Source organism: Epinephelus moara, chromosome 11 (assembly GCF_006386435.1).
Source record: "Epinephelus moara isolate mb chromosome 11, YSFRI_EMoa_1.0, whole genome shotgun sequence".
NCBI lineage: Eukaryota > Metazoa > Chordata > Actinopteri > Perciformes > Serranidae > Epinephelus > Epinephelus moara.
The window spans coordinates 2,272,681-2,294,276 of NC_065516.1; the positions used below are offsets into that span (position 1 = coordinate 2,272,681).

The 21,596-nt window shown below is 37.7% G+C and overlaps 1 protein-coding gene across 1 annotated transcript in view; it reads left to right on the forward strand.

Moving 5' to 3' along the window:
- The window catches only part of LOC126397572 (nebulin-like), a 114,449-nt gene that overhangs the window by 31,617 nt on the left and 61,236 nt on the right, over positions 1-21,596 (forward strand). The window contains exons 14-31 of the mRNA XM_050056453.1: positions 936-1,046; positions 3,066-3,176; positions 3,278-3,388; positions 5,957-6,067; positions 6,460-6,567; positions 6,698-6,808; positions 6,920-7,030; positions 8,811-8,921; positions 10,579-10,689; positions 10,837-10,947; positions 12,604-12,714; positions 13,178-13,288; positions 15,627-15,725; positions 16,014-16,121; positions 17,368-17,478; positions 18,109-18,219; positions 20,985-21,095; positions 21,264-21,374. Coding sequence (XP_049912410.1) covers positions 936-1,046; positions 3,066-3,176; positions 3,278-3,388; positions 5,957-6,067; positions 6,460-6,567; positions 6,698-6,808; positions 6,920-7,030; positions 8,811-8,921; positions 10,579-10,689; positions 10,837-10,947; positions 12,604-12,714; positions 13,178-13,288; positions 15,627-15,725; positions 16,014-16,121; positions 17,368-17,478; positions 18,109-18,219; positions 20,985-21,095; positions 21,264-21,374 — 1,980 coding nt within the window. The remainder of the gene's footprint in view (positions 1-935; positions 1,047-3,065; positions 3,177-3,277; positions 3,389-5,956; positions 6,068-6,459; positions 6,568-6,697; positions 6,809-6,919; positions 7,031-8,810; positions 8,922-10,578; positions 10,690-10,836; positions 10,948-12,603; positions 12,715-13,177; positions 13,289-15,626; positions 15,726-16,013; positions 16,122-17,367; positions 17,479-18,108; positions 18,220-20,984; positions 21,096-21,263; positions 21,375-21,596) is intronic.

Sequence of the window (21,596 nt, forward strand, 5' to 3'; positions counted from 1 at the left end):
TCTTTTTGTTTTCTGTTTGGATCTTTGTTGTTTTTAACCTCTGTGAGGCACTTTGTGTTACTGTTGTATGAAAAGTGCCATATAAATAAAGTTGATTTGATTTGATATGTTTAGTTTAGTTTAGTTTAGTTTTGTTTTGTTTTGTTTTGTTTTGAGAAACCAAAAATGGCGTATGGAGATACTTCCCTTATTAAATAACAATAATCATACATAAAAAGAAGAAGATAAAAACAATGATTGCATAATTAATCCAAATTTCAATACTAAGCAATAACACAAAATTTATAGAAATGCATCAGTTACAAAAAGTTTGGTTTTACAAGCTAAATGTATTACAGATTAATTAAAGTGTTAAGAGTCTTTGCAAATCAGAGTCCTTTTCAGATTTTTTTTTTGAATAATGCTATGGTAGATGTTGATTGCAGTGATGGTGAAGTCGGTTGTTCCAAAGAGATGGTCCTCTGTTTCAGTGAATGTTGATCAGGGGATGTCAGACAATACGGAAGATAGAATGTTTTGTGGAATATGAGTGAATGTCTGAAGAAGACTTACAAAGTTGGGCAAGTCACGAGTTAGGTGCACATATTTATGTATGAATACACAAGTCTGGTATATGAACACATTAAAAATTGATAGCAGTTGAAATTTTTAAAAAGAAATTTAGAAAATTGAATATAAATTTGAAAATATAGAAATATAAAAACAGCCAGTCTTCTCGCTGATGGTCTTGTTTGCTTATGTAGGTCATGTAGAGGCATCAGTTTTAATTTGAGACTGTTTCATAACCACTGTAAACTCCTTGTAGCTGCTTTATTAAATAGAAATTTTGATATCTCTGATTGTCATGAACACTCACCCTCCTGGAGATCTTTTCCTGGATAGTTTTGTTGTTAATAAACAACAAGATAACATGGATCCACTGGTGTCTCCTGCAGCTGAAGTATAAAGAAGGTCTGAAGCAGAAGATTCAGAGCAGTTTGTACCATCAGCTCCCAGAGACCACAGAGACACAGCTGGCCAAACAGCTGTCTGAACTGCAGAGCGAGGTACACGACCAAAAGCACATTTCTCCTCTTTAAAACATGGCTGAACAACACGTGGTCAGAGACAACAAGAAATTGTGTTTCTCAAACACTTTAGGCTTTTTAACATAGTGTTTTTTGTCAGTGTGTTGAGTTTGAGATTCAAATTTAGGTCAAATTTAGGTCTCATGTAGAGAAAAAATAATAATGACACCAAAGAAGAAGAGTGTTCTCAGTTCTGACCAAGACTTAATAAATTATGGATTTTAAATCTGAATTTAAATGTTCAATATTTTTCTCTGGCAGAGTGTTTTTAGAGAAAAAACTCTGCAAGCTCCTTGTTTTCAGCAACAATACTAGCGTGTAAAAAAACAGCATTGAAACAGTAGTGTGTACAGTCTGAGTGTTAAGTGTTATTTGGAGAATGTAAACTGCCAGACTAATAAGGAACAAATAAATGACACGATAAATAAACGTATATGCCATCAAATGTTATAAAACTAATAAAGAAGTGTATTGAAAAATATTACAGAAATTAGTAAGTTGTGGGAAATAAATTGGGGACAAATTGCAAAGGGAATTATATATATGTTTATATATAGGACAAAGGTTAATAAAAAATGAAGGCAGTTAAAATTTAAATATCAACGTATGTGGCATTTTATCAGTTAACTAATGTGTACATTTAATTTAATACATTTAATGACATATCAGTTGATTTGTCAAGTCATTTAATTAGGTATTTATTTTGGATTTTTGCAGCTTTCATCCTTCATATGTTTAAGAGACCAGTTCATGACATTTTAAAAGAAAGAGAAAGAGTCACAACAACAGTGCAGCACCATGAGATAAAATTAGTAGACATTTGCAAAAGCTGTGAAGTTCCCAGATGAAGAGGCTTTGTGCTAAATATTCACTTCATTTGTGAGAGCGTAAAACTCTTCATTGTGTAGAGCTGCTCTCATGCATCAGTTTGAGCTACTTTAAACTCTCTGAAGAGTCTCTTCTTACTCATCCAAAGCTCTCATGGAGGATTACAGCCACTAAAACCCAAAATGTCTCTTTTCTAAAGACAGATTGCTGCAGTTATTTTATATAACGGCAATAATTTTATTGACTTTGTTGCTGCCATGTGACTTGAGAATATCACACCTTTTATCCATGTTATATGTTGCTGCCTATCTTTTTGTGATATGTTATGAATTTAACTCAGCACCACCACCAAACAGGAAACTGTTAAAACACAAAAATTAAATCTGACTTTACTCCTTAGTCTTAGTCTAAATTTAGATATTCTAAAGTCACTTAAATTAATTTTTCACTTCATTTGTAAGGTCCTTTTAATTATTGATTTAAAAAGCTTTTAAGGGGGACAGTGAGTTCATTATCAATTTAATAGGTACAGTGAGTTTCAAGTTTCTTTATTACAGAGTAAAATTAAATTCAGTTTCTCAGAAACCAGGAGTATCTGCAGGTAACCAGGAGTATCTGCAGGTAACCAGGAGTATCTGCAGGTAACCAGGAGTATCTGCAGGACAGAAAGTCTTAAGAAAGGCAGTAGAAAGTATTTAAAAGTCTTCTTAAATACATTCTCTTGCTTATCAGTTATAAACTGTTTCTGTGTGTGTGTGTGTGTGTGTGTGTGTGTGTGTGTGTGTGTGTGTGTGTGTGTGTGTGTGTGTGCTTGGAGGCCATCAGGAGANCACTTCATCATTGATCAATAGCTAATCCACCGTCAATTTTCTCCCACTCTTCCAGGTCCAGGTTACATTAACATGCTCAATTATATCATCAGGAATTATTGTTATACATTCTTGGAAATTACCTAAAAAAGTGTGATATCTACTGCTTGTATGTCACACATACTGAAACAGGTATTAAAAGGGCCTTAAAAAGTCTTAAATGTAACATAGTAAATGCTGCATAAACCCTGAAAACAAGCAGGCATCACTGGGAAGCAAAAAGTATAGAGATCATTCAGACATGCATCAGTAATTGTCTGATATTTAATAGGAAAAAGTTTGTGTTCTGTGCTGTCTGCAGACAAAGTATAAAGAAGCTGGAAAGAAGGAGGTAAATTCCTGCCTGTACTCTCTTCTGCCTGAAACCCTGGAGACACAACACGCCAAAGAGACCACAGAGCTGCTCAGTGAGGTACGGAGCACAAAGTGTGTTTAATAACTGTGAACATACAGGGTAAATCAAAAGGCCTTGATGGAGACAATGAATGTTTCACAATAAATACTTTTTTTCAGATTAAGTACAAGGAGAGCGGGAAAAAGGACAGATCCAGCTCCCTCTACTCCACTCTGCCTGACACTTCAGAAACCAGCTTCGCCAGAGAGATGACTGACATGCTGAGCGAGGTACCAACATGCAGAATAAATCCTGTGACTTCAAGTCACTGTGGATTTCTGACTGTGTCCTCTGATCCAATGTCCAGTTTTCCAAAACATTAATGACAGTGACAGCTGGAATTCAATTAAATGAGATGTCACACTAAACTGTGCATGATGCATGATCACAGACAACTCTAAAATATGATCCTCCCAAATTTGTCTTGGTGTTAGTTTAGAACTTGCAGTACCTCCAAATGCAGTGTCGATTGTGTCAAAGTAAACGTGACAAGTATGGAGGACAGAAGCTGCGTAAATAAAATATGAATAAAGAAATAAATGATTTCATAAATAAATTAATGTCCCATGAAATATACAGCAAATAATATTAAAAACAAATGAAGGCAATGTCTAAGTTATCAAATGTGAAACAAATTGAAATTTCTATTTTAATTAGCTTTTTTTTTAATCTTTGTACTAATTCCCCAATTTATTTACTTATCTATTTAATTTCCCTTTGATTTATTTATGTTAATACATTTTTTATTTTATTTATTTTTGCATTTATTTTTCTAATTTATTTGTATGTATTTATTGATTTAAAAATGTTTTCTTTTTTATTAATTATTTCCAATTTGCATCCCATCCCACCTCCAACTTATTTCCCCAATCTTACTTATTTCTGTTGCTTAATACGTTTTTTTTTGTTATTTTTAAATATTATTATTTTGTAGTACCTTTAATGGAATATTCATTTATTTATCAAGTCATGTATTCATTTATTTTATTTTGGCCGTTTCTGTCCTTTATTGACAAAAAAAAATAAATTTACACAAAGAAAACAAAACTACAAATGTTTAAAAGTTATTAATAAAATTTTATTTATTTATTTTTTTATTCACATTTTTGACAGGGACATTTAGATAAAATGCAACAGATAGAATTTGTATATAGGACTTTTTTTATTTTCAGGATATGATTATTTATTTTTTATTAGCGGTCCTTGTCCCAAGTTTGGCCTGTAAGGGATAAAACATGTGATAAAACACTATTAATACAACTGAGAGACAAATAAGCTTAAAACAAACATAGATGAACTTAGCTAGAACTGTACTGAAAAACAGCTCACAGCATGTCTTCAGTTTCTGTTAACTACAATTAAAAAGGATAGTGCACCCAAAAATGAAAATTCAGCCATTATCTACTCACCCATATGTCGAGGGAGGCTCAGGTGAAGTTTTAGAGTCCTCACTTCACTTGCAGAGATCCAAGGGGAGAGGAGGTAGCAACACAACTCCACCTAATGGAGGCTGACGGCGCCCCAGATTCAAACACATAATTGAAACCACAAAATATCTCCATACTGCTCGCCCGTAGTGATCCAAGTGTCCTGAAGCCCCGACATAAAAAGTTGTTTGGAAAAACGTCATATGAACTCTGTTTGTAGCCTCATTGTAGCCTGTAGCTCTGACTGCCTCTCTGGGCACCGTGTTCATGTGTGCGCTTGCCGTGAGACCGTGAGACATGGGCACCGTGTTCATGTGTGTTGACGTGCTCTCACTATTTTATGGTTTCAATTATGTGTTTTTGGACATTTGAATCTGGGGCGCCGTCAGCCTCCGTCAGGTGGAGTTGTGTTGCTACCTCCTCTCCCCTTGGATCTCCGCAAGGACTCTGAAACTTCACCTCCTCTCCCCTTGGATCTCCGCAAGGACTCTGAAACTTCACCTGAGCCTCCATTGGCATATGGGTGAGTAGATACCCTGTCATGCCATCATCATCATCATCACCATCATCATCATCATCATCATCATCATCATCAACCATTGTTTATTCAGGGAAAACTGACTGAGTTCTTTTACAGCAATGCCCTGAATTCACGTTCACACAGGTTAGAAGGATACATAATAACAACCCCAATAAAATGATGACGAAGTCCAAAGACATAAATAACTAGCAGCGCTGTCTGTCAAGAACGATAAACAACAATAAAAGCTGTGAAATGATGAAAAAGTTGTACAACATAAAAAACAAATAATAAGTAACAGCTCAAAAAACAATAAAATGTAGAAAAAACCTGATCATGTCTGTGAATTGACCAAAGCAGGTGAGAGCAGATGAGATACAATGACATGTGGTTGATGTCAAACTGAACACTCTGAAGGTGCTGTGCAGAAAGCTGCCTCATCATATCTGATGTTTTTATCATGAGTTGGTCATCACAAAGTGTGATTATCATCAGAAAAGGATCAAAGAGGTTATCTGTGTTGCATTTGCATTTGAGTGATGTTGCACGGAAACAGTCCTCACTAATGAGGCCTGGCTCACCATCAGTGTTGATCTGTGAGGTGTTCATCAAACACAGACAATGAAGAGAAGACTATTTAGAACACACAAAGAAAATAGAGAATATAAAAGCAGCAATGTTAGCTTTAAAAAAAGGTAAATGTTGATATGTGGATGCAAAGTGTTTTTGTTCTCCTGCAGCAGCATTACTGAGTGCATTCCTGTTCACCTTGAATGTTCCCCTGCAAATAAAGTTTTATGAAGCTGATCTGTCCAGATAAGTAACTCCAAATATATTCTGTCTTTTTACAGACTAAGTACAAGGAGAATGGGATGAAGACTCTTTCACAGAGTGTCTACAGTCAGCTACCACAGACCGCTGAGACTCAGTTTGCTAAAACTGTTTCTGAGCTGCAGAGTGAGGTGACGAATCAACATGCATCCATTCTGCAGATCTAAACAGAGAGAAAATAGGGCTGAGAATAAACTCAGAGAAAACAGAGAGATATGAGGAGTATTCCATGAGTGCTCATATAGAATATAACATCAGTGAGACTTTTAACTGTACAAATTAATCCACTATACAGGTGTATAACCACTGTTTGTTTCTTTGGGTTTTTATGCTTGAAATATAATTAGAATGATTATTTGATTATAAAAAATGGACTAATCGATTAATAGACTAATCACTGCAGCTCTACTGTACACAATCCAACAGATTATTGCTACATACACCTATACAGTGGAATGTTTCTGTTGTTGACATTGTATTGAACGAATTATCAACAAGTATCATCTCACTGAATGAATTTTAGACAAAGTACAAGCAGGGAAAGAAAGACGTGTCCAGCTCTCTGTATTCCACTCTGCCTGAGACTCTGGAGACACTGCACGCCAAAGAGGCTTCTGAGCTGCAGAGTGAGGTAAAAACCTGTAGCTCACATGGTCCTCCCACACCTACACACTGTAACAAACATGCATCCACCCATCTAGCCATCCATCCATGTGTCTTTTTATAGATAGATAATTGTCTCTGCTCCTGTTTGTGTGCAGCTGAAGTACAAGGCAGCTCTGAAGAAAGGTCGCTCTTCCAGTCTGTTCCACCTGCTGCCTGAGACCTTAGAGACAGCCCACGCTAAAGAAGTCTCCGAGCTCCTCAGCGAGGTAACAGCAAGAATGAGAACTTTACTGTAGACTCCCAGTTTTTTAAAGAACCTCCTCCTTCTTCATGAGACATTTTCCAAACCAAAAATCAGCACATATGTCCTTTTCCAGGTAAAGTATAAAGAGGAGGGTAAGAAGGAGATGAACATCAACCTGTACTCTCTGCTGCCTGAGACCATCGACACCCAACACGCTAAAGAGGTGTCAAACCTGCAGAGTGAGGTATTCAGACTGTTTTGTTAACTCGTGTCCTCTCCTCCATAGTTTTTGTCATGATGTGACGTGTTCGTTTGTGAGTCTTGTAGTCTCAAAAGGATATTTCTGGGTGTTATAATCCCATTCTAAAGCCCACTGCACTGAAAATCAAGATATCTGAATCAGCTGATTACTTAAAATGTATGCACACATTGGTACATGGTGTAATTTAGTTTAAGCTAAATTCAGGAGCAACAGAGAGCAGTGCAGAGTCTTTTTCTCCGCATTAAAACACATGTCAGAAAACTGTCTAAATAGCTTTAACCCTCTGAGAACTGCCAAGCTGCCGAAGATCCTGGCCAACATTTCTAAGAGGCTGTAGTGGGCTGAGTTTAAATCTGGAGTGATGATGATCATCATTTGAACCTAGAAGACCTGAGGATTTCAGTGGTTCCAACCAGGTCATGCTAGCTTCTTAGTAAGGGGGCTAGACAACACTCCAAAGTTAGGCTCAGTTTTGGCAAGGAAAAAACTGGCATGGCCATTTTTGCAGTAGTGCCTTGACCTCTCACCTCAAGATATCTGAATGATAATGTTTTTTTTGTAAGTACCCACAACTCTCTCCTTCACAGATGTGCCCACTTTATTCTAGTCCCATGCAGTTTTTTGCATGCAGTATAAATGTGTTATTTTTACCTGCTCTGTTTGAATATTTTTGCATATTGTTCCCATCATGTCTTGGAATTGCCCAGTTTTATTCATGTTTGATGATGTTAGCCACCATAGCAGTCATTTCATTGTAGTGAAACCATTTTTTAAATGGACATCACTGTATAAATTGACCTATAGTGACCTCTAGGATAATTACGGGCTCATTAAACTTTACAACCACAAACTAGAGACCTCGGGCATTCACAGGATGTGTAGCCTTCATAGGTGTATTGACAATAAGGGGGTTTCTCTGCAATTTGCAGAACAGATGCACTCCACCATCCAGTTGCTAAAAAATGCAGTTCTTACAGAAACCTCCAAATGTCAAAAGTTCTTGACATCAAATCACATTGTGGATTTTTCTGAGGTGTTCCTCAAGGTTTGGCGTCTTAATGTAGTATTTTGAAAGGGATTTTTAAAAAAAAATTTTTTTTTTTACCAGTGTTATTAATTCACAAGTGGTCAAAATGCTTAAATTCAGCACTAAATCTGTGTCACAAATTTTATCAACCCAAATATTGCTTATATACTTATGAAACATAATTGATCATGGGAATAGCTGCCATATACTTCCATCAAAAGTTTCTATACACCCATACACATACATACATACATTTATTTATTTGGAGCCTAACCTAACCTTAGTTTTTATAACATACATATGACTAAAACAATTTGACGTACCATGCTGAGCTGCATCTCTAATAAATCTGGCTTAATTAACCCACTGTCAGGTGATGTTTATCACTGATGTAGCATCTACTGTTGACCTGCTGTCTCAAAAAAAAAAAAGACAAAAATGTGGGTCTCAGAGGGTTAAACAATTATTTTTTAATTTTTATCTTGGGCCCTCTTTTTCCAGTTTTTAGCCATTATGGCAATTTAAATATGCATTGCCCTCGTTGTCTGCAGTGTCCATGAGTTCATATGTGGAGCAAGGCCAAAGAAAGGCTGACACTTCCTGTTTTTTTGTAAGAATAATAGATTTGTGTAAAATGTAAGAGGTGGTAATGTATATAGTAACTTATATAAAAGCGTTTACAAAAAAAGTTTTGAATTGTTACATTTTTATGATATTCCTTCCTGTCTCCTGCAGCTGAGGTATAAAGAAGGTCTGAAGCAGAAGATGCAGAGCAGTTTGTACCATCAGCTCCCAGAGACCATGGAGACACAGCTGGCCAAACAGCTGACTGAACTACAGAGCGAGGTACAGGGATTTTAAATGTTATTGCATTTAAGCCGGGGACACTGAGAACAAGACTGAACAAATATCCAGTCCCTCCAGGATGGTTTGATGCCTCGACTGCTGCAATTAACTCAAATTTAACCAATCCCCATAAATAATTTTCCCCAATAACCAAAACTTTACAGCAAATTTGACTTTTTCAAATGGGTAAACTGTTGTTTCATTATAGAGCTGCATGCAGGGTATTGATTTGCTCAGCCCCTCTCTCTCTCTCTGTTTATCATGAGACTGCCACTGCGTGACCAGAGCTCTGTGCCCTGGACAGAGTCAAACACAGGGCAGGGCTAACTGTTAGCATCACATGGCTAACTTTACCCAATGGCTAATAACTGGTTTTGCAGTTGGGTTGAGCTGTTTCAGTGTCGGTTTGAGATTGTTGGGACCATAAACAGTCTTGTTTTGGATGTTAGGCGCTGCTGCTGTGTTAGCTCACGCTAACTGGGCAGAGAGAGCGGGAGGAGAGTGGCTCATGGAGATGGTCCTTCAGCGCTGCTTTAAATGCCGGCAACAGCTGATCATCAGCAATCAGCTGTCACTTACCCCAACCCCTGTACCATTACATATAGATTCTAATTCTGTGGGAAAGACTGAATGCTCATTATAATCGGCACTGATCCGAGACAGTACTTGCAATTTTCACTTGCCCCCAAAATGTTATTATAAAAAATGCCTATGAAGATTGCAACATGCAGCACAATTTTTCAGAAAAGCTGCTGTAAAATTAGACATTTCAGGCCACAATAATCCCAAAAGACCACAAAATCCTTGAAGGAGTGAGTATTAATCCAAGAGATTAAATTTTGGAGAAAAAAAAAAATTAAAAGTGTTTTTCTTTTGTTGTTCCGAGAGTGCAATTGTACGCTGGTTAGTTTATGGACAAAGTATGGAAGCCGACAGCCGTGCTTTCAGTAATTATTTTCAATGCCATTATGTCGAGATCACAAGTTATTTTATTAATTTGAAAAAATATCCTTTATTATCTCTAGATAATGAGATCATCAACCAGTTATATTGAGAAAACAAAAGCTTATCATTCTTATCAGAGATCAGGACTTCCATGCCAGCATGCATAAATGGCACCTTGACAACTGTAGCAACTGATTTAATCTGAAAATGTCAGATTAATTAGTACCCAGTAATTCATTCATTTATTCAGACATGAATTTTCCCTGACAGTTGTGACAGTGATCTTGAAACTGAAATCAGGTGTGATCAACTTAACCAGACACTCATTTTCAAGCGCTTTATTATTAACACATGATCTTGAGATAAGATATGACATCTTGATCTCTTACATGAGAAATCTGCAATTTGTCTTCTCAAGAATCAGCATAGATTAACCTGAGAGAAGGAGCTTTATCATATCAAGATAGCGAAATAATTAACTCATGATCTCATGATAACGCCCTTAAAAGTGCAAGCACGGCTGTTCTTGGCTTCCGTACAAGGTGCTCACAGAACAAAATTTTATATGCATTGACATGTGTTCTGAAAGTCAGGATGCCCAGGATGATGAATTATATCTACAGGCAAGGTGTCAATAACCTTAATTAAATGCAAACTTTCCTGCACAAACCATCACATTGCGGAAAGTGACTGTGTTCATGTCAATCTGCAGACAAAGTACAAGGAGGCGGGTAAGAAGGAGGTGAAGACATGTCTGTACTCCGTCCTGCCTCACACTATGGAGACTCAGCACGCTAAGGAAGCCGCAGAGCTGCTCAGTGAGGTAGGAGTAAATAAACAACTTCCTACTTGCTTGATTTCTGGGAGTTGTGCAGGTCTGACCGTACAACCAATGTGCAACACGAAAACAATTTTAATCCACTCATGTCATTCATTCTCCTCTCTGCTTGTTAACGCTGTTATTCCCCAGACCAGATACAAAGAAGTCATGAAGAAGGAGATGTCCAGCTCCCTCTACTCCACTATGCCTGACACATCAGAGACCATCTTTGCCAGAGAGATGACTGACATGCTGAGCGAGGTAAATAAAAACACAGCCAAGATATTTCTGGTTACATTACCTTCATTACCTGATGGTGTCTCTCAGTGAAGGATGTGTAGAGATTAACACAGATTAATATTAGGTGCACATACTTAGGATATATTCAGGGACTGTTAAATACAACCAAGATTTTACTGAACACTGATACCCTTCATACATTTTGTTAAAGGGCCTAATGGTGGAGGCATAGGTATATGGTGTAGTGTTGCAGACTGACATTTTTTAGAATCTGCATTAAGCCAATAAAAACATTGCAGTTGCTGTTGGCCGGTAGCTTGGCTGTTTAAAAAAGACAGGTTTGTGCAAGATGTCCTGTGCACTTTAGTGGCTATTCTCTCTGACAAATCCACAGTCTGCAGTGTTTTAATTCCACCTTGTAGTATTGGCTCTGCTTGCTTGGAACCTCATCTGAGGTGGTACCATAAAAGATGTCAGGTACTAGGCTGTTAATCGACTGAAATAACCCAGGGCTAATAAGAAACATCTTCAGTCAAACAACACCTGCATTTGAACCTTTTTGCACGAACTAGATAATACAAACACAAACTAAATATTTGCGAGGTTTTTTGTTTGTTTTGTTTTTTTACTTTGTCTTCAGGGCGCCCAAAAACTCAGCAGGTAGAGTAGGCGTCCCAAAGCTATGTCCTTGCCATAGCAGCCATGGGTTCAATTCCAGCCCACAGCCCCCTGCTGCATGCCTTCCCGTCCATCCTCTCCCCCTTTCACACTTCAACTGTCCCATCAATTAAAGAAGAAAAAGCCAAAAAAATCAGTATCGAGAGAGAAACTAACATGTTGGTTTTGGTAATTTCATGGACCTGTTGACAATGAGAAAAATCTATAATCATAGCAACCTAATACGAACAATAGAATGGCTGAATGTAAATACACACATAGTAGTGTGACTCATCAGTACTGTTTCTATGGTTACCTGCAGCTTAATTGCCTCGTGCACTGATTTTGGACCAGCTATATTTAAAGTTCACCTCATACATTTTTAAACCTGCCAGACAGTCAGAAACAAGTATTTCCATGCCTATTCAGCCACATAAACTGAGCCAACAGCGCTGATTTGAAAGAAATGTATAAGTAAATAAAAAACAAAGTAATACTAATGTGGGGAATCATAAATCGTCTCTTCCAACTCAGACATTTTGGAGTGATATTAAATAAACATGAGGTCTCCAGTATGCAGGAGGGATCCTGGATGAGCTTCAACTGAGAGCTCCTCAAAATAACTGAGAGAGCTGCAGTAAAAATGCTGTTTGATTAGTTATAAATAATCACTACCCCATTATCCAATGCTCTCTGATGTTTTTATACCTCAGACACTCATCAGAGGCCACATTAGCATCAGAAACAGGATCAAAGGGGAATCACAGTCTGTTCGTAATGTGCATTAGAGAAGAGTCATCAACAATATCTGATCGGTGATACCAGATTTGTGCCGGTTTCTTAAAACAAACTTTTTGGGGGTCTCATTGTGACCAAAAGGAGCTTTAGTGGAGCTTCTCAGTATTCAGGAGTGGATTCACATGGTTCTAAACATGGTAGCTGTTGCTGTTTTGTATTTCTGTGTCAGTATCTGCCCTGTTTATAAATCAAACTCATCTCTTTTCTTTCCATCTTCTCCAGAACAAGTACAAGGAGGACGGGAAGCGAAGCCTCCCTCAGAGTTTCTACTCTCAGCTTCCAGAAACGACTGAGACTCAGTTCGCTAAAACTGTCACTGAGCTGCAAAGTGAGGTGAGGGAGAGAAGAACTTCATGAATGAAGTTGTCCTGAAAATATAAAAAATATAACAGAAAGACAAACCTTCTTGTGCTTGATGATGTCACCAGATACCCTTAATACTGTTCTTATAAGGATTCACTTTTTGTGTCATTGTAACTCATTTAAAACACAAACCCTGAATTGGGTATTGCAGATACGCAGATGACACACATCTCTATATTTCAGTGTCTTTCATGTGTGATCACTTCATGTTCAACAGTATAGACGTTGCAGTCTCTCAAGGTCTCAAAACTAATTTCAGTTGACCTGGGAAAAAACAGAAATTCTAGCAAAAGCTCAGTGACAACAGGTCTGTGCACAATTAGAGTCCCGATGGTTTAAAACCTGTGTTGTTACTGATTTTATCAAGATTGATTAACTGAAATCGTTTTTTAAGGGCAATAAGTTCATTATCAGTTTGTGCTTCTGTTTTCAGGTGAAGTACAAAGAAGCAGGAAAGAAAGGAACAATCAGCTCTCTATACTCAACTCTACCTGAGACTCTGGAGACACAGCATGCTAAAGAGGCTTCACAGCTGCAGAGTCAGGTACACAATCAACATCTGTCCACACACTTAAGCACACACTTTTGTTAATTCCCTGTTTTGTGTAAATCAGGGCAAATCTTCTCTCCAGTTCAGAGAGTGGCAGTAATACAGTTGAAGCTGTTTGGTGACCGCCAAAAACACAGGAAGATCAAATTTCAATCTGTCTCAAATGCTTCTTGCTCTGTACACGTGGCTTTTTTTATTATCTGATAACTTTCCAATCTCATAAATGTGCTGAGTGTAAATTTTAAGGCGACTTCAAATCTCTCAGCTTTCTTCATCAAGTTTTTATTAAGTTTATAAAAGTATACCTGACCCAAAAGTAAGACTTGAGGGCGTTTTCCCACCTACAATTCAGCAGGCTCAGTGAGATTCGTGGGTCAAGTTGCAACATTGTTGCATCTTTAATGTGGTTGGGTTAGCATTCACACTGCACTTGTCAAGTGCACTGTCAAAACGATCGCTCTTCCACTGGACAGAATTTCTGAATGGAGCAACACCAAATGTATTCGGTCTCAGATTTTCTGTTTTTGCTTTGGTGTTTTTATCAGTCCTTTTAGAAGACAAGCCAGTGAGTTGTCAAGCGTGTCATTCTTCACTTTCTTTGAGAAGGTGGTCCCTGATGAGAGAGAGAGAGAGATTATGATGTGTTTTCCTTGTTACACAGAGAGCAAGTTACGACCTGGCTCAATGTTGATTCCCAGTGCACGATAAAAGTGTCTACTCACCTTCAACCTCCACTGTTCTTAAGTCACTTCTTATATTTGGGTCAGATCGCATTCTCACCCAAAGTGAACCGAAGTCTAGTCAGTCCCTTCAGAAAATCGTGATCTTGCGATCACAATAATTAATTGCAGGGGCTTGCAATTTTTCTAAAGTCCAGCAATTTTTCTGCGTTCTTCCACATTTTCCGGCTGACCGGAAGACGTCGCGTCTGATGACGTCATTTGAAACGTCATCAGACACGTCATCAAATGCACTAATGGCAATGCAGTATGGAGAAACACTCTGTATTGACAGGAATTTGCACTGTTTAAATGCATACAATATGTGTTAAATGTATTAAAATGTTATGTTTACAGAAGATGTAGCTTACATGTTGTTTTACAGTCACATTGTCTGGTTTGAGAGCTACAATATTCACTCAGGATTTTTTCGCAACATTATTGGAGTCCATGTTTTGAAACTAATTAAATAAATCTAAAGAAGAGAACTATAAAAAAAAAAAAAACATTTGCAGCTATTTTTTGTAATATTCAGTATGATTATTATAGCAAGTGATTACATGACTTATTTTTTTTGGAGGTCGTAATTTTTAAAAAATCACTTTTTTTTTCTCCGCCGCACTTTCCGGCAAAAAATCACATAAAAATGCCACAATACAAATGCAGAAATACAAATTTAAGTCCCCTAAAAATAATCAATAAAATTTTAAGTGTATGCCATATTTAGAATATTTTCACTGCATTACCTTGCCATCAGACAGTGATATCCAATGGTGCATTACATCACTCTCTATAAGGCCAGACTCCATTGACAAAAACAATAATTATACCTTGCAGAACACAGAAGCTGCAGGTCTGCCGCTGTCTCGATTGGTTAATTTGTTTGTGTTATTTTTTCTGACTTTGATGAGCCTGAATCAACACTAAAACACCAAAGTCACAAAATAACACAAAGTAACTTACCAATCAAGGGAGCAGTAGACCAGTAACTCCCATGTTCTGCAAGGTAAAAGTACTGTTGATGTCCAAGTAAGCGAGCATATATAACAGCTTCAGTTCCCCTTCAGAAAGGGCTGTCTGTGTAAAGAAAGGGGGTGAAAGCATTCTAAATATAGCATACACGTAAAGTGATGTTGATTTTTTTTTAGGTGGCTAAAATACGCCCCCGTCCACAGCAGTACATTGCTTAGCTTTTGTGGCAGTACTCCAACCCGCTTCTCCAAACTGGGAGCGTGCTGACTGCTATCTGCTGTATGTAATACACTGTCCATGGAGAAGTACCTCCAAAACTCCAAACAATACCTCTAAGACAGGTTTTAAATCTTTTCACCCTTTTTTCTGAAAGTTGTTTTATTTTTTTTATTTTTTTTAACTGGCCAAAAAGTCATATCTTAAACTGTGAAAGACCAAAACTCAGGTCTGAGCTTTACGCTTAACAAAAGAAACTGGATATACTGGACTAAAAGCACCTCTCTTTAGCTGTTGATGTGTTTCATTGTTCTTATATGTCCTTCATCCAGCTGTAAAAACAGTTTGTATTTATTCAGTATATCTATTGATTGAACAGAACTGAATAAAGTGATTGTCATGTGTTTTGACCACGTGTGTTTCAGCTGAAGTACAAGCAGAAAGACGCCTCCAGTCTGTTCCACCTGATGCCAGAAACCATCGACACTCACTTTGTCAGGCAGCAGATGGAGATGCTCAGTGACGTATGACTGCTTCATCCTTCAGAACAAAAACTTTTCATCTGTTGTAGTTTGTTTCATCCTCACAGCTCAAAACCTTGTCTTTCATTTAGAGATTTATTTAGTAATGAATGAGTATAGTCTTCATTTATCTACGCATATTTGATTAAAAAAAAATACACAAAGATTTAGACTTCTGGTGTATTTCGGACTGTTTTCTCTCCCTGCTGTAACATTTGAGAACTCATCTGAGTGAATAAATGAGTGGTTTATTCTTGTCCTTCTGGCTATCTTTCTTCTCCTCTTCACAAGGTCAAGTACAAAGAAGAAGGTAAGAAAGAGATGAGCATCAACTTATACTCTCTGCCTGACACCATCGACATGCAGCATGCTAAAGAGCTGTCAGACATGCAGAGTGAGGTGAGTTCAGACTGTAGACTGAATGTACAGTCAAGTCACACTTTGACAGAATCATCTGCAAACTTCATATGAATTAGGAATTTACTGCTAGCACATTCACACAGCAAAAAGTCTGTATTTTTTTCTGATTAACTAAAACAAATCTCAAGATTATCTTTAGATAAGAGATAACAGAGATGTATTAGAACATATGGTCGTAGTAAAACTATGACGTTTAAATATATTGTTTTTCCAAATGCCACCAGTCTCATCTTTCCAGATGTGCTTTCTCCAAACAGATGTATGAATCTTTCAGTATCTCATCACTTTGATTTCAATTATTTGGGTCATGATTTGATTCAAAATCGAATCTCAATTCAGTCCATAGAGGTACTAATTTAAGGTTCTACTCCAGTCAGCTATACACTAAGAAAGGCGTATGGCAAATTATGGCATGAAAGTACTTAACTTTCATTTTGACAACCTTGCATATTGAATGGATCATGTCAGGCTCATCTTCCTCTGGAGACTGTAGAATCCAAAGTGCCCAAATGCCTGCCTGGCTGAATCTCTTGCCGTTTGATTCTCCATTTAAGATAGGCTACCAACTCCTAGACCTAACGTTAACAGCAACTGACTAGCCAGTTGTCATACTGCTTGCTGCAGCTCTGGATTCCTTAGAATCTACATAGTCTACAGCTATGTACAGTAATCTGCCATAAAATATAGAAAAGGCTGCTTGGCGAGTCAGCATTGCCAGACAAAGAAGTTTTGGAAGTTGTGAATCAATTTGGAATCGTAAAAGATAAGAATTGAAATTCTTACATGAACTGAATTTTGCCGCCCCACCCCTAGTCTCCATGTAGGCAAGGAGGAAAAAAAATGAAATAGAACATTTGCAGGAAAAAAAATAGACCCTAAATATACTGGTTCAGTGATTAAGACACGTACATTACCACTGCAACATCCCAGGTTTGATTCTGGCTGAGGACCTTTGTTGCATATCATGCTCTTTCTCTCCCTGCCTTTCCTGTATCTCTCTACAGTAAATATCTAATAAAGGACAAAAAAACAATTTATTGAGATAAAGATTCACAAGGGATGACCTCAGAGTTTGGAGAAGTATGATTTAATCTAAAAAGGAGTTGAAGGAGCGCTGCAAGATGTAAATAGTAAACACCAGTGTTTAAAGAAAAATTAAACAGTGAAAAGTTCTTTTCTCATTATTTTGTAACTTTAAACCTAAATGTGATTCCTGTATCAACAGGCTAAATACAAAGAGGCCGGTAAGAAGCAGACATCAATGTCTCTGTATCACAGACTACCTGAAACTCTGGAGACACAACATGCCAAAGAGGCGTCACAGCTGCAGAGTCAGGTACATGCGTACACACGTGTTGTGGAAAAACAAAAAGATTGAAAATCCTCTAACATGTTGGTGCAATCAAGAATGCTCTAACAGCTGACAGCTCAGGACAATGGTCTGCAGTATTGTAAATTTACTCAGTTCATAGTCTGGGAGCTGTAAAATGCAACCTTACCTATACCCCCAGTTTAGGGCTGCAAAATGTAATGTTTTTTTATTTTCATTTCATTCATTGCAATGGATTGTTTGAGTAAGTTGAAAGAGGGTATCAGTAGAAAACTGCACTTCAAAATGTAACTAACATTCTTTTTCATTGGTGTCTTTTGTGTTCAGTGTTTAATTTGTTTAATAAAAGGTTGGAAATAATTTCCTCTAATTCTTTTAGTTCAACAAGCAATTTGTTGTATTTTAGCCGTACACTGAAAGCAGCAGACATCTGATTACACCTTAATATCTGTGTATATATATCACAAGTAACACTTTTATCATGATATTCAACATTATCATATACAGTCTTTTCCTCAAATGGTGCAGGTATACCCCAGCTGTTTCTGCATGTTTCAGCAACACTTATATCATTTTAAATGTCTCATTTGTCCTTCTCAGTGACTGTCCATGTGTTGTCCCCTCTGTGTCTTTTAGATCGTGTATAAAGAGGCTGTTAAGAAGGAGCTGTCGTGTCCAGTTTACCACCAGCTGCCTGAAACCCTGGAGACCCAGTTTGCCCGAGAGCTCACCGACATGCAGAGCCAAGTAAGAGCAGACAGTGAAGGGACACATTGAAGTATCTGGACTGGTTTTAAAATCATACAACAATGAAGTAACCATGTCTTCCAGTAAAGTGTTCAGCAGATGTGGGGAAAAATAGATCCTGAAAGAGATTTTTGCAGTTTGTCCTGATCAGAAAACACTGAGACAGGCAGCTGCTGTGTGAAAGATGCAACTTAGTTCAGATATTTTTTAAAAATATGACAATCTTTTAGAATGCACCATCAATACTTAAATAATATGCACAAGATCCAGCACATTATTCCTGCATAGATATATTTACACTTTCCTCACAGACAGCACAGGTGTTCAGAAACAAGTATTTTGGACTCCACAAATTATTTTTTTTAATGTAATTCATTGCACAAGGTCGACTTGTTGAAGATTTTCCAGTGCTTTCAGTCACATCTCAGGGCCTTTGTCAGCAGATGGAGTTTGCTCAGTTGCCACTTAGATGATTTATGCCTACCATACACTGAAACACTTTGAAAAGATTTTTAAGACTTAAGTGTCACATTTAAAGACAATAGGAGTCACACACTATAAGATGTTACAAAAACTGTGAATCTTGTAGGGTCACTGTCACTACAGCAAGATTTCTTTTGAGTTCATTTCCCATCCTGCTCCTGGTAGAAAATACTATGCCAAACTCCCTTTAAGAAATATGACACAGTCAGTAACAATTCCTTACATCTTCTCAAAACTCTAGAAACTAAACACAAGATAAAAGGTGTCATGTGTCGACAGTATTCTTGTCAGTTCGTTATCAATATAATACATAAAGATAAACTGTATTTATGTACAAACTTTTGTTTGGATTTGGTCGTGTCACTCCCTACCAGCCTCTGTTGGTTGGTTGCACTTTTTAGTGGGAGGAGACTGTGGGAATGAGAGGTGAACTTTCCACCAGTTTCTCCGCCTTTTCCACAGCAAGAGAACTGACACTTTAATGTTCATGTTGTTCTTACACCTCCGTGAAGTCCGCTCTATGTTAACTGTCTACCCAGTTTGCTGCTTCCTGTTTGGTGCCTGTTGTTTGTCAACAATGTTCACGTCATTAATCTTCGCTATTTGCATGAGCCAAGAGTCAAAATTTACCATAAAATTAAACATGATTGATTGTTTTGGAACTTCAAGACAAGAAAAAGACTGACTTAAGACAGCTCTGATTAAGGTTTATGGCCACCTTAAAGGACTAGTTCAGTTTTTGTTTGAAATGGGGTTATATGAGGTACTTACCCATAGTCAGTGTATTACATACAGTACATGTAGATGTCAGTTGGCACGCCTTCGGTTTGACGAAGAAGGTTGGAATTCAACATGGAAGCTAGGCAATGTACTGCTGTGTAGGGGGGCAGCAGCAAAATGTACTTTAGCCACCTAAAAAAAAATATATCAGTTGAAGTGCATAATAAATTGAGATTATTTTCACAGCTTCACCTCATTGTCAGAAAGTGATTTCCAACAGGAAACTAAAGCTGTAATATCACTTTTTTAAAAAAAACCAGACTCCATTGATAAAAACAGTGATGTTACCTTACTGGACACAGGAGCTGCTGCTCTGCTGCTGCCTCAAACTGTTATTTTGTTTGTGTAATTGTGTGACTTTGGGGTTTGAAGAAGCTAGTTTGGATTCACCAAAGTCACACAACAATATTAACTAACTAACTGATCGAAGCAGCAGTAGACCAGCATGAAGTAGACCATGCTGTGTTCAGTGTGCCAGAAGTACTGTTTGGTCAATAGAGTCTGGTGGTTTCGATGAGAGCATAGAAGGGGAGCTGAAATCGTTAACAGCTTCCCCGTCAGAAAGAGTTGTCTGACAAAAAGATAAAGCGGTGAAAATACTCTCAATATAGTGTACACTTCAATCAATATTGATTTGTTTGGGGTGAGACTTTTGTAGGTGTCTAAAATACATTTTGTTGCTGACCCCCTCCACAGCAGTACATTGCTTAGCTTCCATGTCGGACTCCAGCTTGCTTCTCCAAACTGGGGACATGCCGACTGACTACTGTTTGCAATTGCAACTGTCTATGGATAAATACCTCACACAACAACCCCATTCCAAAAAAACTGAATTACCCCTTTAAACCAAATGATTGAGATCAAGGGAGCACGGCAAAACTCAGCAAAACTCTCATGATTTCCCCTGGCATTTAAAATTTGTTTGCGACAGTGAAATTACTTGAAGAGGAGTTTGGTGTAAGGTTGGCATGTTTAGATGCATCTAAATTTCGCACCACTGATTACTGTACCTCCAAATCAATCATTAGACATTAGCAAAGTGTCTCTGTAAATCTTCAAATTCAAATTTTAAAAATTCCAGCATTAAAAACACAAGTTATATAACAAGCATCATCTTTGACAGTCGTCTATATTAATGGCAAGGATGTTGTGTAGCAGCTCGTAGCATGTTGGTCACTGTAATGTTCATAAAGTGAAGCATTGCATCTGTATGGAAAACATAAAATGTGAGTCAACGCTGGATGCTATGATGTGGTGGATTTCTGTGGTGCTGCCTCTGAGAATAGGCCACTGTGTTTAGTTATGGATGAATGGATCTATTATGAATGACTGACTTTTCTAATCTGTTTCTGTGGAGCTCTCAGTTCTTCTGACTGGTAAAAAGCAGTGGTAGCTGTTATGAAACATGTCTCAGATTTTGGCATAAATGTCGATAAACTCACTCAAGCTGTTTATTGATAATCTCATGTTTTAATCTGTCTGTTTTCTGTCTCTGATTGTAGAACAAGTACAAGGAGGACGGGATGAAGAGCCTCTCTCAGAGCTTCTACTCTCAGCTGCCAGAAACCACAGAGACTCAGTTTGCTAAAAGGGTTTCTGATCTGCAGAGCGAGGTGAGAGGAGAGAAAAGAGGATTGTGGATAAAGTCTTACAAGCCGACACATTCATGCACGACTAGATTCAGCAAAAACACAAGTGGATGTTTTGTGCTGTAACTTTAAATGTGTGGGATTTTAAACAAAAAAAGAGATGTAAAAATGTCTATAAATGTTTTTATGCAGACAAAGTATAAGAAGTCAGGGAGGCAGGAGGCCGGCAGCTGCCTGTACTCTGTGATGGCAGAAACTCTGGATACTCAATACGCCAAGCAGGCCTCCCACATCCAGAGCCAGGTACTGATCACACTTCTACACCTACACAAACACCAGACCAGGGATATCTTTGGAGGTGATCTCCGTTTATTCCTGATGACTGGAATAAAGGTGAACGTAGGGGTACAGAGACTGGTTATCAAACGTTCCACATATTGTGTACAGGGGTCTAAGCATGTTAGGTAATAACATCTGAAACAAATTTTGTATTTAATGATGAAAACTCTGTGTGTGTGTGTGTGT